The following is a 16,858-nucleotide window of genomic DNA, read 5'->3' on the forward strand; positions in this document are numbered from 1 at the left end:
GGCATTTCTTCTTTGGCTGCCAACTTGACGTCTTATTTTGAGTGGAATCTAGGCAGAAGTCACTCCTGTTGCATGAGGTGGTGGTGAAATACTGTTTCCCCAGTTCTCAGGTTGCCCAGAGAGGTGGTGGATGCCCCGTCCCTGGAAGCATTGAAGGTTAGGTTGGATGAGGCTCTGAGCAACCTGGTCTGGTTGAAAATGTCCCTGCTCATTGCAGGGGTGTTGGACTAGGTGACCTTTGAAGAGTCTTTCCAACCTCTGCTATTCTATGATTCTATAAATCATTTCTGTACTTGTGCCTTTGGGTGGAACAAAGTCTTCATCTAATAGTATCTCCATCATTCTATTCCCACATCAGCAATTGCTCATGCACTCTATTGGAGAAGCATGTCATGTACCCCAGCAAGTTATTTTAATTGACTAAGACGTCTTTTTTTTTGGTTTCTGAATAAACCTCTAGATTGTTAATTATACTTTTCATCTTTAAATTATGCTTCAGAATTACTGTCTTTTGGTAGTAGTCAGTAAATACCATATGTCTCAGGCATGTTATTTGACCATTGTATAATGTGCCAGCAGGAGCTGGATAACTGGGATTTAAGCTTTGTGTGTGCGTGTGCATTTTGGTATAGTATCACTACATAGTATAAAATTAGCATCTTGGTCCACTGAGTCCAGCTCTGGACCCATGCTTAGGTTCTGGCAGCTCTATTTTTTCCTCAGCATTTTGCAGTGGAACAACTTCCCTCCTTTTTTCTTTCAGTCTCTGCCTCCAAGACCATAGAGGCTTTTGTCACCTTCATGAGCTTTCTATGAAAGCCACGAATCAAAACACATGGTCCATCACATATGCTCCTTCTGACATGTTTTCACTGAGTCACTCCTCCAACCAAGGTGAGTGTGCCGCAATGCTGTACTCCAGACAGAGGACCTAATTAACTCCCCACTTCTAGGTGCTGGAGGATGTACCAGCTCTCTGTTTTTAACCTGCTACTAGAAATGCAAAGAGAAGATGCTTTTCCCAAACCAGGGCAACAGTCCCCATAAACACAGGAGGACATCAGCCCTCACTCCCTATCCCTTCCCTTGTGCCATCAGAGCATGCCACTGGGGAAAGACAAAAGGAAGTAGGAGAGAGCATCCCAGCAGCAAAAAGCTCAGAGCAGAAGGCAACAAAACCCAGAATCTATGTTACATAAAACCACTTGCACCAAGAAAAATAAACTTTCAGGTTAGGGCAACAGCACATGAGAGAAATCCAAGCTGCCATTTGGCTTGAAGGGCTTTTCTTTGTTTACCGAACCTGCAAGTGTCTAAAATGTGTACTAGATGGAGGAAGGGAGCAGGAAGAGAGCTTGAAACAGCCAGTTACCTTGAGCCCCAGGGTATGAACCTGAAAACGCCAGTGTTTTGCAGAGCAGAGAAGGTGCCACTTATGTTTTGTGCTGCAATACTTAGCATTCCAAAGCAAGACACATGTTGCTTTAAAATACCAGCAGATCATCTCTAGAGCATTTTCTAAACACATTTTGCACACGTCCTGATAACTGCTCATGGCTGGTGTCCAAACAAACTACTCAGATCACAAACTTTGATCTCTGCAGGACTTGACATTTTAGCACACAGGCTGGCAAAACAACAAGCAGGTAACCAAGTTATGAGGACTCCTCACTGCCTCGCATACCAGCAGACTTGTTTAGACTCCCTGCATTCAGCTTCCCTGGATTCACTGAGAAAGGTGCAGCTAAACCAGGCACACAGTGCCATCTCATTTCCGTGGCACAGACTTGTGAGGTTCCCTAGGCCTTATTTCTTGCATAAGGAGTAAGGCATGTGGCTGTAGAGAAGCTGAAATGATTGCTGCTGGGCATTTAAAGCAATCATTCATGATTGCAGTTTCCCGTTTGGTACCAGTGATGATTAAACTCATCTAAGCCTCTCCTCCCTTTCCCTCAAACATTTTCTGCCTGTCATACTGACACAGCTGTTTGTGTGTCTGTACAGTGGATTGGATCACGAACTGATCTGGCTAAAAATAACCAAGGATAGAGTGGATAACTATTACTCTTTAGCCACTGAAGCTTTGCAGTCTGCCTCATGATGCAGTTGCACACACAGCTGCACTGCCACAGTGAGCACAGCAAGGGAGTACAAGTACTAGTACTTTTTAGAAGGGCATGTAGTGACAGCAGGAGGGGGAATGGCTTTAAACTGAAAGAGGGGAGATTTAGATAAGACATTAGGAAGAAATTCTTCACTCTGAGGGTGCTGAGGCACTGGCACAGGTTGCCCAGGAAAGCTGTGGCTGCCCCATCCCTGGCAGTGTTCAAGACCAGGTTGGATGGGGCTTGGAGCAATCTGGTCTAGTGGAAGGTGTCCCTGCCCATGGCAGGGGCTTGGAACTGGATGATCTTTAAGGTCCCTTCTAATCCAACCATTCTATGATTCTATGAGTAAATGACCAAGAGGACACACAGAAGAGGTGAGGAGGGGACAGTCATGCTGACTTGGAAAGAAAAGCAGGGGGAACCATAGCTTCAGTGGGATGAGCTGGGTAGTACAAACCTGGCAGCTTCACTCCTCAAAGATACTTAGCAAGAGATGAGCACTGATTCCAGCTGCATAATGTACATTTGAAAATATTAATTTCGCGGTCCTTCTCTGGAAGTACTCCTTGTGTGCAAAAAAAAGGTGGATTTCTGTTTAATGCTTTTGTCCTGCTTTCTCTTAACTCCTTGCTGCTCCCCTGGAGCTGTTGTTTCATGAAGTGGACTGCATGGTGGAAATACCAATTTGAGGAACCGCTGAGTTCTTTACATGTTTGTTTGCACCCACCCCAGACTACAATTTTTCCCCTCCCTTATGCCAGCCCTGCTGTTTGTGGAGCTGTGCTGAGCGCTGGATCAGGGAAGCAATCCGAGTTAAAAATAGCCCAGGGTGGCTGGGGATGGCAAGTGCTTCAGCCATCCGATGTAATCTGCTGTCATAAGTCAGCGAGAGCTGCTTGCAACTGCAGGAAGACATGAAAGCCCAGCCTTGGGGACACCTATTTGCTACAAGAAATATGAACTTTTCAGCCATCTGAAGGACCCTTGTGAACAACAAGGCAGGAATCCTTTGCTCGTGCTCATAAGGGGCAAGAGAGCAAACCTCATTGTGCACAGATGCCTGCAGAAAACCTCTTCACACAAGCTTTACTTCAGCAGTTCTTCATATGACGAGCTAATGGCAGTGTATGCTATTCAGCTGATGTATATTGTTTATTCTGTGGGTTAAGAAGGAAGTTACCATATTTTTTCAAGTGCTGTAATGGTACTGTCGCTATGGGGCTATGCTAGCACCAAGGAAGAGAATAGGAGTATTCTCCACAGACATGAATTTAACAGCTTCATGGTACAAAGTGAAGTACCAGTCTGTTCATGTGTTCCAGAAGAACACCTCTTCTCAACTCTAGCAACACAATACCACTGCTGTGATGCACCAGCACTAATCTAAATGAGCACAGCAGCAGTGACATGATTTTCACCCACTCATAGGCTTGGGGGGGTGCATTTATAATTATTTATTCTCTCGTATTACAAGCCAATACCTGGGTTTTTTTTTTTCTGGCTTTTCGTTTTGGTTCATGCCTCCTGGGTTGAGTGTTTCTGAATACCAGTCATTTCCTTCTCCTGTCTCTCCTCCTTCTGACTTGGCATTTCACTGCTTCCCTCTCCAGGAATGTGCCCGCTGGGAGCTGGCTGGCTTGAGCACTATGACAAAGAAGGTGAACCATCAAGAGCCTCTGAGCCTGAGGGATTTCAGGATATTCTCAAGTTACTTTTCTTGAGAAAGGAATTCACCCTTCCTTCACATGCATTAGTGGTGCTGTACACACAGAGGTGAAAGATGCAGTTGAAACCCACAATTACAGTTAACATTAGCGGCTACATCACATATTAACCATATGAAAGCAAGTGCCTGAGGCTTAGGGCAGGATGTGGCTGCCCTAAGGCGAACTGAATGCTTCCACACCAACCTCTGAGCTTGGAATAGGCCTGAGACATAACATCACTGTCAACCATGCCAGGTTCCTCCTTAGATTTCAAGGGCTCAAAACAAGTATCATTGTATTTTGCCACCTTCTTTCACCTTTCTAAGTATATGAGGACTCATGTTCAGTGATTTTAATTCTTTTCTCTGTACACACAATGAAAAAACCTTATATTCCACCCCTTTGCTCCCTGCATTCCCGTTGCTGCTTCCTTCTTGTCATAACTATTACAATGTTTTTAGTTTATAATTTTTGTTTTATAAAAGAGCTTGGGGCTCCTGCTTGACCCCAGGTTCACATAAAGGTTTGATCATATGTTGAATGAATTGGGAAGATAATTGCAATCTCTCTAATGCATCCTATATGCAAACTCTGCTTTTCATGTTTTGCTTGGTATTTCTGTGGGCCTGAAGGCACAGAGAGAAATCAAAGGTCAGCTGTTAAAGAAATCAGGCAGGAAAAGGAAGCAGTTGACCAGCAGATGTGTCTTCTTAGCAGAACAGTGAGGTGCAGAGTTGTGGGAAGCAACTCCTCAGTCTCTATCCTAAGAAAGATCTTCTGCTAAGGGTGGGAAAAGGCAAAAAAATTACATAGGCCTGTCAAAAGCTCTGCCTTCTGTAAAGGCAGACGCATGTTATATATGCTTTGGGCTGGTGTGGGGTAAGCAAGGAGAGACTGCTGTTTTGTGAGGGGAAACACTGACAGAATAGGGACACAGAGAAGCCTCCTCTGTGGTTCTGTGCCTAAAGATGACATCTGAACCATAGCTAAGTAGGGTTCAGCAGTATTGCGGTGAAGGTCAGCTGGAGGTAGAGACATAGCAGGCAATGGCCAAAAGCAACCTATGACCAGCAATCAGCAGCACAGTTGCAAGAGCTCTGGAAAGCAAAAAGCCCCAAGTCCAGATATGAAGGAGCAATTATTTGGGAAGGGGGCCTGGAGAATGGTTACCCTTCTCCTATGCAGCTTTTACCATCTCCAAATCACCTTGTCTTCCCAGCAGCTTCAGGAAATCCAACTCCTCAGTCTTTCTTCCTAGCTGTCCATTCCATTTCAATCTCTTCTGCATATCCTTTCCCTCACATGGTGGGCTTGTTCAGCCAGTCACCTTTGTGATTACAAAATGCCTTGTAATACCTTTACTTTGTGCTGTGCTTGCACCATTATCAGAGAAACCTCTCCAGGGAAGCTTTGTCAGGTATCAGACCAGCTGCATTCCCAAGCAGCTTACTTGGTCTGGCCTCCTGAGACTTGCTGCAAGTTCTGTGAGTAGCTTTGCTTTTTTAGAGGAAGGTTACTTCAGTCAATTCTTACAGGCTGTGCACCCAAGGTGTGCTGTGGTGGGGTAGTTATTTCGAGCTGCATGTCCATTATGGCTGTTGAATAAGTCCGTTGTAAGCAATGCTGACTTACATCCATTCGGGCTGTGCTTTGTACAGTGATTGCCAAAGGGAAGGAAACAAAGGAGTTTGCATATCTTTGCACTCTCTACATCCATGAAGATGTTTAGACCTGGTATGTCCCGCTTTAATCAATGGGTGCTTTCACTTACCCTTTAAGAGTTACTGTATACTGTCCCACCCAACCCAGCATGTCTCCCAGGCAGAGTTAGCGACCTTCACATACAGACACCTCCACAGAAGTCTCTTCATAGCTTCCCTTATGAAGTCATGCTCTGATGCTCTCTGGTTCTTAGGCTCTCGCATGTGAGAGCATCCCTGTCATGTGAATGAGCATCCCAGACAGGCCAGGCCTCTGAGAAGAAAACCAGACATATGTCAAAGTCCATTAGGACTGCAAAAGCAGTGTTTCAGGTGGATTCCTGCATTTTCTGCTAAGCAAGCTAGCAAGGACTTAAATGAGAAAAGGGAGGGGACAGTGGGGAGGTTTATCAGCCTACTTGTGAGATATATCAGGTTTGGCATGGAAAGGACAAAGGTCCTTCAGAGTTTAGGATACAAAGGCATAAGCAGCAAAGCAGACTATTCCAGCACTGCCTCTTTGGGCCTCTGTTTGCTCCATCTCCTGAAATATTCTGTATTTCCCTTTTTCAGAGATGGGAGGTGGTGCTGTTGTGTCTCTGGCTATTCACATCACTGTTGTTGTGGTAAAGGGGAAACATGGACAGAAGTTTGCTGTGCAAGCAGGAGCACTTTGATAGATCTCAAAAATGCTTTAGAGATTACACATAAAATATTCCTAAAATTTTATTAAGCACACAAAACACACCTCTTCTCCAAGATCAAAAGCAGTTTGGTTTCCCAGTCATACACAGCAAAGGGCAATGTAAAAGAAGTTGTATTTCAGTCATCACTATTCAACATCTTTTTTTTCAGCAGGGGACTGGAAAACTGGACCCCATACAACCCAGGCAGCAGTAAGATAATCTCAGACCAGCTGCAGCAATGCTAGAACCAGGTTCATCTACCAGCAGCAGAGTGGGTCACTGCACAGTAAGGTTCTGTCACTTTCTCTCATAAAGGAATAGTGAGCACTATGCGTGCCATCCTCTGGCTTTTCAGATTCATGCAGAAATGTTACATGAACATGAAAGCCCATTCTGAGAATACCCCTCACCTCCAGATTCTTATTTGCATTGCATAGCAGCTGTGCTAAGTATATACTCATCCCTCTGTGAGGGACAACACATGTATTTCCAAATCTGGTCCTGCCAGGGGCCAAGAAACTGATGCCAGAGAGGTCACTCTGGGGAGAGATTAAAAAAGATGGGATAACAGACAACACGAGAGTGAAAAAATTTATTTCAGAGATGTCATTCATCCATTTGCCTCAGGTATTTCTAAAGTGCTATATCTCACTGCACTGCCTAAGCACCATTAGCACAGCAGGAATTTACATTAAGTGTTTTACAGAGCTCCCTCAGCTGGCAGGAGGACCATGGGTCTGGGATGGAGTGTGCTAGGGATAGTCTGCCAGAATTTTAATAGCCAATAAACTTTTTATTCCAGCTTTTTTTCCTCAGTGGTCTCCCACTATAATCCTAAGGGAGGAGATGGCTGGTAGAGCGCCAGGGAGCTAGCTGCTGTGAAAGTAAACTTTCTGGTTCTTGACTTTTTGCACATGGCCGTACCTCTGCCTTCTGAATTTGGCTCACAAGTTTGTGCTGCCTATAAAGTGACTAAATTCCTGGAAGAAGAGGAACATACCCTGTAATTTCTGCAACAGCAAAGGAAGGGTGGTGCCCAGATTCTCTTCTCCAGCTGGATGATCACAAACAGTAAAGGGCACACAGGCTAGGGGAAGTGAATTATTTCAGCCAAGTGACACTGAACGGGGAAAACTAACAGTGGCTGTGGAAAGGAACTCCAGAAATGTGCTTACACTGGTGAGCGATCCAATCCTAGCCACTAAGACTACTGCACTGGCAATGTGCTATGAACCCTAAGGCCACTTTGATTTGGCATACGGTTTTAAATAAGTCCATAAAGATTAGAAATAAATGCATCTCAACCCTTTCATTTACAGACCACTGTTAAATATACACAGCACTTCACAAAGCATGTAGAAGGAAAAGAAATGCTCTGAAGACTACTGTGAAGGCATATTCAGGGGCAGCTGGCCTCACCTTCTCAAATCAGTCTTGATGCGAGGGTTTCCCTTTGAGTTGAGCCCAACTATGTGCAGACCTGCGCTTGATTTCATTGATCTGCTAGAACGACTCTGTTCAGACTGACAGAAGAAAATCTGCATTCACAAGATTCTTTTCCCTGGCAAGCAGGGCTTCTCAGACAGTTTTAGTGCTGTAGATTTCCTTTAGGAAACTCAAAGTTGAATGGGACAGACACACACAAATTGATCAGTTCTACAGCTGGAGTGCAGCATAACCTTTGAATTCAGTTAAAAATGACCCTACCAACAGAGAACTGTAGTATCCCTTCTGAAAGTCTGCTAGCAAATAAAAATCTTGATGTTTCTGGAACCAACTAGATGACCACTAGTCACATCCCCAAACCACTTTCCAGAAGTGGCAGAAATTAATAAGTCATTGGTTTGAAGCTGTTCACAGAACAAGAAAAACAACAACAAACAAACAAACAAAACTAAAAGCGAAAATGTGCATTTGCAAACAAAGGCTTTGGTTCCTGTGTAAACAAAGCCCACCCCATTTCTGAAAGCTCCTTCTACTTCCCTGAGCAGCTGCACATAAAGGTGCCTTTTTCCCCTAGGAGCAGCAAGTAATTTCATGCTCCCCCTACAGCTCTTTTTTATTAAACTATATGAAAATAACATTTTATCAGCAGTTGAGTGTCAAGAAAGGCTTACAGAAAGGATCCCTGCAGTCTCCTGGGGAGTAGCAAGTTCTGTAAGGCAAATCATCAAGCATCCGTGGCCAACAGCTGCTCAAATCCATGGATGTTCTTAGCATCTTTATTTCCTTCATCTCATCCCCACCACAGCTCCAGTCCTTTCACTGGCTTCAGTCTGGAATCCTTTTTCCAGAGACCTACTGAAGCCATTAAGCCAGTTGCAGGATTAGTAATGTACATCACAAAACCACAAACCTTTTTCTAAGCTCCAGCAGTGCTGGGTAAGCACACCAGTCAGTACCACCACTAAAACGATCAGCAGCAGAAGTCAAACATATAAACAATATAAAGTGTTGCACTGCAATTCCTTGTAGTCAAAACTATGAGGGGAGGTACATCCTACAACTGGCACCAGTACGTACCTGTGTAAAATGAGGAGGAAAAGTACTATACACTGGGTGACATTTGTAAGTTATTACTTGCAACCATAGGAGCCACAATTTTTTTATAGATATATAAATAAAACAATTCCAGATCTTATACACACACACACACAGAGTATTCAGTGTAAAACTGAATGTCCTGATATGAAAATTCAGATGTTTTGGTACAAAACCTCTATTTCCCAGCTTCTTATTGATAAATGCAAGCGTATACAGTATGCTTCATGTCTTGAGAAGTACCGATATGGCGTACTGTTGTATAGCTGGTCATTTTTACTACTGCCATGGTGTGTGCACACACGATTGCTCACATGAGAGTGTGAAGACACAGTACGAAAGCTAGTTTGCATGTATGTGAATACATACATATAGATGTTATCTACACACTTGTGCACACACACACTGGTCAAAACAGAACTTGAGAAATACTGGTATGGAATCATGTCAGTCCTAGTACACTGTTATTCTGTCCCATTTTGCAATACAGCTTACACCAGCCCACTTGACCCATACAAGTGAAGCCAAATTATGCAGAATGAGGATGCTACCAGTACAAACTCACAGGCGACTTCCATACACCTGTCAAGTTGTGTACTGCAATCTCAGCAGCAGCAAGTGTAATTCTGATTAATGTTTTTTAAAGTCTTCAGGTATGATAGTTTTCTACATCAGTTACCCACCAGTTCTGCAATTCCAGAACAGGCCATGCATCTATCCTACAGTCCTCTCATTCCTTCCATCCAAGCAACACCTTGCAGAAAATCTTTACAGGCATGCCTTCTTTCTCTGGTTCAGGGTATGTCTACACACCCAAGGTGTGCTGAGGGGAGGAGCACGTGAATGAAATAAGCAACACCGACCGATGGCATTACTTTGGCCAGCTGCCTATAATCCAGGGGCCCTGGTATAGTCACATCCTTGTCCACCCCTTGTCCCTTAGGCACATTTCGGACAGACCCAGACCAGGAGCTACATCCTAGATCACTCCCAGACAACATCTAGCTGCCTACCACACATGTACTCGCTGGTGTGAGACTAAGTAGGAGTTGCGACTGAAACTCTTCCCACAGTGGGAGCACTGGAAAGGTTTCTCCCCCGTGTGGGTACGACGATGACGTATGAGAGTAGAGTTGTCACTGAAGCAGGTACCACACTCGGCACACTTGTAGGGTTTCTCCCCAGTGTGGGTGCGACGGTGCTGGACAAGGTGTGAGCGCTGGCTGAAACTCTTCCCACAGTCAGGACACAAGTATGGCTTCTCACCTGTGTGGACACGCCGGTGGATGACCAGCTTAGAGCTCTCGCTGAAGCACTTGTTGCAGTCAGCACACTTGTAGGGCTTCTCACCTGTGTGCAGCCGCTGGTGAGCAATGAGGTTGGAGCTGTCACTGAAGCGCTTCCCGCACTGAGAGCACTTGTAGGGTTTCTCGCCTGTGTGGAAGTTGGCATGGCGGAGCAGGCCTGAGTTCTGGTAGAAGTTCCTCCCACACTTGGCACAGACATAAGGCCTCTCGCCAGTGTGGTTGCGCTGGTGCTGCACCAGGTGGGTGCTCTGGCTGAAGCTCTTCCCACAGTCCTTGCATTGGTATGGCCGCTCACCCGTGTGGACGCGCTGGTGCTGGATGAGGTGGGAGCGGCGGCCGAAGCTCTTGCCACAGTCGGCACACATGTATGGCTTCTCCCCAGTGTGGATCCTCTGGTGGCGTATCAGGTCGGAGCTGCGGTTGAAGCTCTGCCCACACTCAATGCAGATGTAGGGCTTCTCTCCCATGAATGCCCGCTGGTGCACCACAGTCTCCTTACGCTTCCGGAAGCCACAGCGAGTCTTCTCGAGCCCCGTGTCTGGGGAGGGAGGGTCTGGCCTCCGATGGGACACTGCCTGCTCACAGCCTGGAGAAGCTTCTCTTATGAAAAAGTCTGAAAGGGTCCCACAGCACTCAGCTGCCTCAGGCCCATCTCGCTGGTGCTCCCCCTCATGTTCACTCATGCTCCCATCACCTACAGAGGCAGGAGCAGCCAAACACAACCAACACGTTTAGTCACAAGCTGCACACCTCCCTTCTGCACCCAGCCTGGCCACCCCACACCTGTGCCTTCCTGCCTAGCCCGGCCCGGCGCTGCCGCTGCCAGGCGAGAGGCGAAGGTGTCGGGACCAGTTCCATCCTCCCTCGCTGACACCCGTCACCCTCGACCGACGCTGGCGCCGGGGACCGGGTGATCCCGCGGCAGCCCGAGGGGGCTGGGTCGGGGCACCGGAGGCCGAGGCGCTGGGCTAGCGGATGGGGCGCCAGGAGCGTGGAGGCCGGCAGTAAGCGGCGGGGCCCGGCGGCAGCACCCAACCGGCGCTCCAGAGCCCCGCCGGAGGGGCAGCACAGCCGGCAGCGCTACGGAAACACCACCCCCCGCCCCGGGCGCACCCCAGACCCCGGTGCCTCAGCTCCCGAGGCCAGCGACCCGCCGCACCCGCCTCACCTCCGCCCGGCGGCACGGCCCCGACCCCGGCCCCAGCCCAGCCCGGCCCGGCCCGGGGGGGGCTGAGGGGGCACCGGGCACAGCCCCGGCTGGCGCGGCGGGGCCACCGGCCGCGGGAGGGGAAGTTCCCCGCTCCAAGCCCGCCCCGCCGGCACTTCCTGCGGCTCCCGGGAGGAGGCCGGCCGGCCTCTATGGTTGTAACCCTTCCGGCCCCGGCCCGCCCTGCCCTCCGCGCCTCACGGCGGCGGCCGGAGGTTCCCCACTCCCAGCCGGCCGCTGGGCTGCAGGAGGTGACGGCATGAGAGGCCCGGCCTGGCGGCCGGTGGAGCCTCTCCCAGCCCGGGCGTCTGCCAGCGGCCGCTCCAGAGCTGGAGAGCACCTGGCAGCTCCCCCCGAGGCGGCCGCCACCCTGCGAGGCCTGACCCGCCCCGGCTGTGGCCGTTGCTCCTTTGTGCCCACCCTGCGGTGTGACCTGCCCTGTGCCCGGCCCTGTTCAGGCACTTGGAACAGAGGCTGGAGCGAGCCTGGGCATGGCACAGGGATACAGCTGTGCTCACTCGAAGAGCAGGATCTGCGCTTAAATGAGGGCAGTGGGTAGTAGGAAGCAAGAAGGACTGAGGTTTCATGGGCTCCTCAGTTGGCCGTCCGACCTGCCCTCTTGTTCCATGGCTTCCAGTGCTGTCCCTCAGCCTCACAAGCTTCCTCACATTACCACGTTTTTCCATTGTCTCAGTTATTTTCTTCACCTGACACTCCCCAGGTGTCCCCAGCTGTCTTGTATCACACCTGGCTCAGCTTGCGCCCTCATGTTTCTGGCTATGGAATAAAGAGAAGACTTTGAGGAGACCTTATTGGGGCCTTTGAGTATATAAAAGGGGTACATAAAAACCAGTTATTACCAAAGTGTGTCATGACAAGACAAGGGACAATGGCTTTAAACTGAAAGAGGGTAGATTTAGATCAGATATAAGAATGACTCTTTTTTTATCATGACAGTGGTGAGGCATTGGAACAGGTTGCCCAGAGAAGTTGTGGCTGCCCCATTGCTGGAAGTATTCAGATTGGACAGGGTTTTGAGCAACCTAGTCCAGTGCATGATGCTTCTGCCCATGGTAGGACTAGATGATATTTGAAGATCCCTTCCAAACCAAACCATTCTCTGATTCCAAATTTCAGCACCTGATGTGTTCCCAAATTGCTCTATAAATGAGGATGTTGGTTGTTCTGATTAAAGGAAACTTGGAGCACACAGGTCAAAAAAAGGGTTTACCAAAAGGTAACAAAGAAGCCTAGATTTTCATGAGACTTTTGTGAAGTTGAGTCACATCTTTTTCAAGTACCAAGCCAACCAAGAGAACAGGACACACCTGCTTTTGGCTCAGGATGCAGAGGTTTGCAGAACCTAAACTGACACTTGTCTTTGTATGCTTAAATACTGACAGGAATATTCATTGAAAAATTGACTATGATTGTTAAACAATCAGTTAAATGCTAGTATTATACACAGTTACTCAAAGCAGAAGAAACAAAAACTTTTTTTGTGCTTTGCTGCCCTTGAACAAATGTACCACAACTTTTCCTTCTGACCAAATATGGTGGGAGTACTGCTCTGTTGTCCCCACTGTATATCCTGAATTATTTTCTGGTGTATTCCCAGTCTTTTTTAAACAGCTCTGTCTAGTAATTGTTTTACAGACCTTATACCCAAATATTGCTCCACTGAGATAAGTGTTGTTGACCAGGAGAATTAGCCATTGCAAGAGAGAAACTAAGTTGTGTAAATAAGATAATGTGTTTCATGAGATGGAAAAAAAGAGGGAGGATCAGTGAACTACATACCATCAGAGTGCTAGTATAGTCAGCGGGAGGAGAATAAAGCATTTGCTAATGTCTTTTTTTCACAGGGGCTGCAAGGGAGCACCAGCTTAAAATCTTGAAGAATAAATTTTAAGGAGCAAATGGTACATGGGGAAAATGTGGTAGTCACTGTGTTCAGCCTGTTATCTGCAAGTGGAGATCTGGTATTTGGGATGGATACCTGGAAAATAACCACAGATAGGGAAGATGGAGCCTGGGATCATATTGTGAGTAAGGCAATTAGTAGTACAGCACAGAGGAAGGTTCTCTTAATATTTACATGCCAGTGCAAAAGAAGATGCTGATCCTATTACAGGATAACATCAACATCACAGAAGGTGGAGGCACAAAGAAAGTGGGTATGAAAAAGAAAGAGGACCAGTAGCTGTTTGGGAATGTGTGTTTTCTGCTGCACAGTACTTCCGTATCTTCAAAGTGGCAAGGCTGAAGGAAATGGAAATGGAGCCAGTTGCTCACTGGGTAAGAAAAAACTGGGAAGATGGCCAGGGACACATTGCTAAAGCTTTGAAACATAATACTCACAGAGGTGAGCATCATAAGAATAACAGCAATAAAATGTTGGAGGATGACAGCAAGATGGTTTGTTGTGAATAATTTATAGTAGTTTAATTCATACCAAAATAATTTATAATATGGATTTTAATCATACATTTAATCACCAAGTGAGCAAATTTGGATTAAGTAGGTGATGTTAATAATATTTTTTAAGCATACCTTTAAAGGGTTTTCTTCCCTAAAGGAAACACTGATTCTTGTTTTTTGATGAACATTTAGAAATCTTAGTTTAAACTAAGAGTAATCTTTTCACAAAATAACCCCCCCTTTTTTTTATTGAGGAGGATACATATGCATACAATTAGTTGTATAAGTTAACGTGTTTGTTTAGTTAACTCACATAAATTTTCAGTGCCATGATTGTAAACTGTTGAATTCCTATATATTAAATAAATCCTTTGTTTATTCCAGGTCTGACAAGATGCTTGTGGAATTGGAATAGCTGAGAAGAAAAAACCTAGAATTTTGAATTTGTCTTGTAAGTGAAATATGACGAATAGATCTAAGAAATGCTGTATGTTTAAAGTTGTGATATTTATTAACCAATGCTTAAGAAACTGAGGTAGTAATTGTAATAGGTCTCACACCTAATGATTATTCAGGTTGGAAGGGGAAATTAAGCTTTAATATTGTATGTTTGTGGATGATCTTCTGTAAGACTTTTGCAACAGGTGTACTGTGCTTCAATTTATTTTTTAATTATAAGCCAAATTATTTTTATAGGTTACTGTAAATCTGGGCTTAAAAATGGATGGTCATCTTTTCATGTGTAATTTAAATAGGTTTAACCAGGGAAAAAAATTACATTCAGATTGAAGATTTAAAAAAAAAACAACCCAAACCCAAAACAACCAAAGCCATTAAAATCTTTCTAGTTTAAAATTAAACAGAACCACAAGAGAAAACATTATCGTCTTGGCTGGCTGCTTATGCTTTCACACCATTCCCTTCACAGACTCTCTCCCATTTCAAGTGCTGTGTGTCCTCCAATATGTTGACAAATAATATGCAGCCTTCTAGTTCCCAAATCAAACTCTCTTTTTACTAAGATAAAATCTTACAGAAGGACTGGGTCACAGACACTGGCTTCTTGATAGCTCCCCAAGTTATTCCTTTCTTTCTCCTTTGAAATGCTGTGCAGATTCCTTTACCTTTCAGCAGTTCATACCATGTCATATGTACCAGTCTGAGATGGTCAGCCATGAGTCCCAGAGTATGATCGTTACACATTCATGGCTATCAACAATATTGATATGTGGCTCTCCAGGTCTCACCGACTGTGAAGAATAATGGTCTGCAAACTGCTTTCTGTTTTCTGGTTTGCACTGATGGATAATTTCCTTCTGCCCTCTGCACTTATGGTTGCATTGGGAAGTGTCCTGTTGGTTCCCTGTAGACTTAGATATCTCATCACCTTTGGGGCTTTGAAGTCAGGTGACAGTTGAGGCTTTTTCAGCACTTGGTTTTATTTTGGCATGGTCCTATCTGCCCAGGTGCTTACTGCTAGTACTTTGCCTATTTCAGTCCTAGATTTATAAGTACCATTTGCCCTGTGTTGGTTTGCTGAAACTGTGGTGCTTGGTGGTTACTAGTCTGTAGCTATTTCAGGGTTATATACAGATGTTGCTCATTTGTGCATAGTGTTTTGGATCTGTTGCTACAGAAGGCACCCTAGCTGAGAAAATTCTATCCACCTTGTGGTATTAGCCTTTAAATCTATGTGGATTAGTGATCACTCCTCTTTAAACAAAACCACATATAGTTTTTACTTCACACAGAGGAGCAGGAACACTTGCTTCTTATCATAAGGTGGAATGAAAAATGTGTAATTTTAGTATCATCTTATGCTGTTTGAAATGTGGTCTCCTGCACAATAATAATCTTGTCATCTTCAGACTTGATGATTGAGAGTCTTTCTTGTGCCTGGGTTCACTTTTCACATCCAGAGTTTAGCTGATACCATTACAGACAGATGTAGCCAGTAAATGATTACCAGCTGCATAGATGTCTTATGTAGCTCAGGATGACAGTTACATTTTGAGCTCACAGGCAATCAACACTTTGCACCGGATACATGAGGTCATGGGTTTTTTTTGTCAGTCCTTGTCCTTGTTTCCTTCCTAGAATATGGATCTGGAGCATTACTGTGCCTAAGGTAAAACACTCAACAGTCTTAGATGAGTTACATTCTCACAATCTTAGACAAATTACCTCTTCCCTGGGAGGTAAGGAAATGTGATTTTTACTAATACCTGAGTGGGGAACAGACACTAAGGTCTAGTTGCACCAGTGAACAAATGGCAGATAGTTAAATATCATCAGCTCTGGCACTGCACAGCTTATGCAAGTACCACTGGCAGGACAGGAAAATGAAGCTAGCACTTTGGAACCTGGAGGGAACATCCCAAAACATTTACTTAATTCGTGGATATGAATATGTCCTGGTTTCAACTGGGATAGAGTTAATTTTCCTCCCAGCTGTTACAGTGCTGTGTTTTGGCTTTAGAGTGGGAACAATGCTGATAGCACACCGATGTTTTAGTTGTTGCTAAGTAATGCTTACTCTGATCAAGGACTTTTCATTCTCTCATGCTCTGCCACTGAGGAGAGGCACAAGAAGTCAGGAGGGAGCAGAGACAGGACACCTGATCCAAACTAGCCAAAGGGGTATTCCATACCACAGCATGTCATGCCCAGTATATGAGATGGGGGGAGTTACCTAGAAGGGGTATTATTATTATGACTTTATTTCAGTTGTTTAACTGTTCTTACCTCAACCTACAGGTTTTACAATTTTTTCCCCAGTTCATCTCCACATCCCACCAGGGTAGGGGATGAGAGCGAGCAGCTGTGTGGTACTTACTTGTCAGCTGGTCTCCACCAAAATCAGTGGTAGTTTCAAATAATTTTCCTTTCAATCACTTACTTTAAGCATGAAAGAAGAGGCCCTTTTATTTGGGACTCTACATCCATTTATTGGCTTCTTCACTGTGAGTCTGGCAAAGAAGTCTTTCTGGTCTTCATATTCCTGGTCTCACAACACATGGGGTAAGTTTAGGATGCTAGTGCATCCCTGCTGAGAAGCCAAAGGATTCTAAAGACTTTAGATTCCCAGGTCCCACTGAGATTTACCTGAGACATGGGACAATTTCTAGAAACCTTAAGTGATGGACCTAATGCTTTCAACACAGGGGAAATTCTAAGTGGCT

At 45.5% G+C, this 16,858-nt stretch overlaps 1 protein-coding gene across 1 annotated transcript; it reads right to left on the bottom strand.

Annotated features, from left to right (window-relative positions):
• Nucleotides 1-6,778: 6,778 nt before the first annotated feature.
• LOC101870495 (zinc finger protein 239-like) lies at nt 6,779-11,318 on the bottom strand. Its single transcript, XM_034063172.1, has 2 exons — nt 11,217-11,318; nt 6,779-10,742 (listed from the first exon to the last, which is right to left on the bottom strand). Exon 2 carries the CDS (start codon nt 10,729-10,731, stop codon nt 9,751-9,753), a length of 981 nt encoding a protein of 326 aa, XP_033919063.1. The 5' UTR covers nt 10,732-10,742; nt 11,217-11,318; the 3' UTR covers nt 6,779-9,750.
• Nucleotides 11,319-16,858: the final 5,540 nt, after the last annotated feature.

The sequence above is a fragment of the Melopsittacus undulatus genome, chromosome 5 (genome assembly GCF_012275295.1).
Source record: "Melopsittacus undulatus isolate bMelUnd1 chromosome 5, bMelUnd1.mat.Z, whole genome shotgun sequence".
In the NCBI taxonomy this organism is placed as follows: domain Eukaryota; kingdom Metazoa; phylum Chordata; class Aves; order Psittaciformes; family Psittaculidae; genus Melopsittacus; species Melopsittacus undulatus.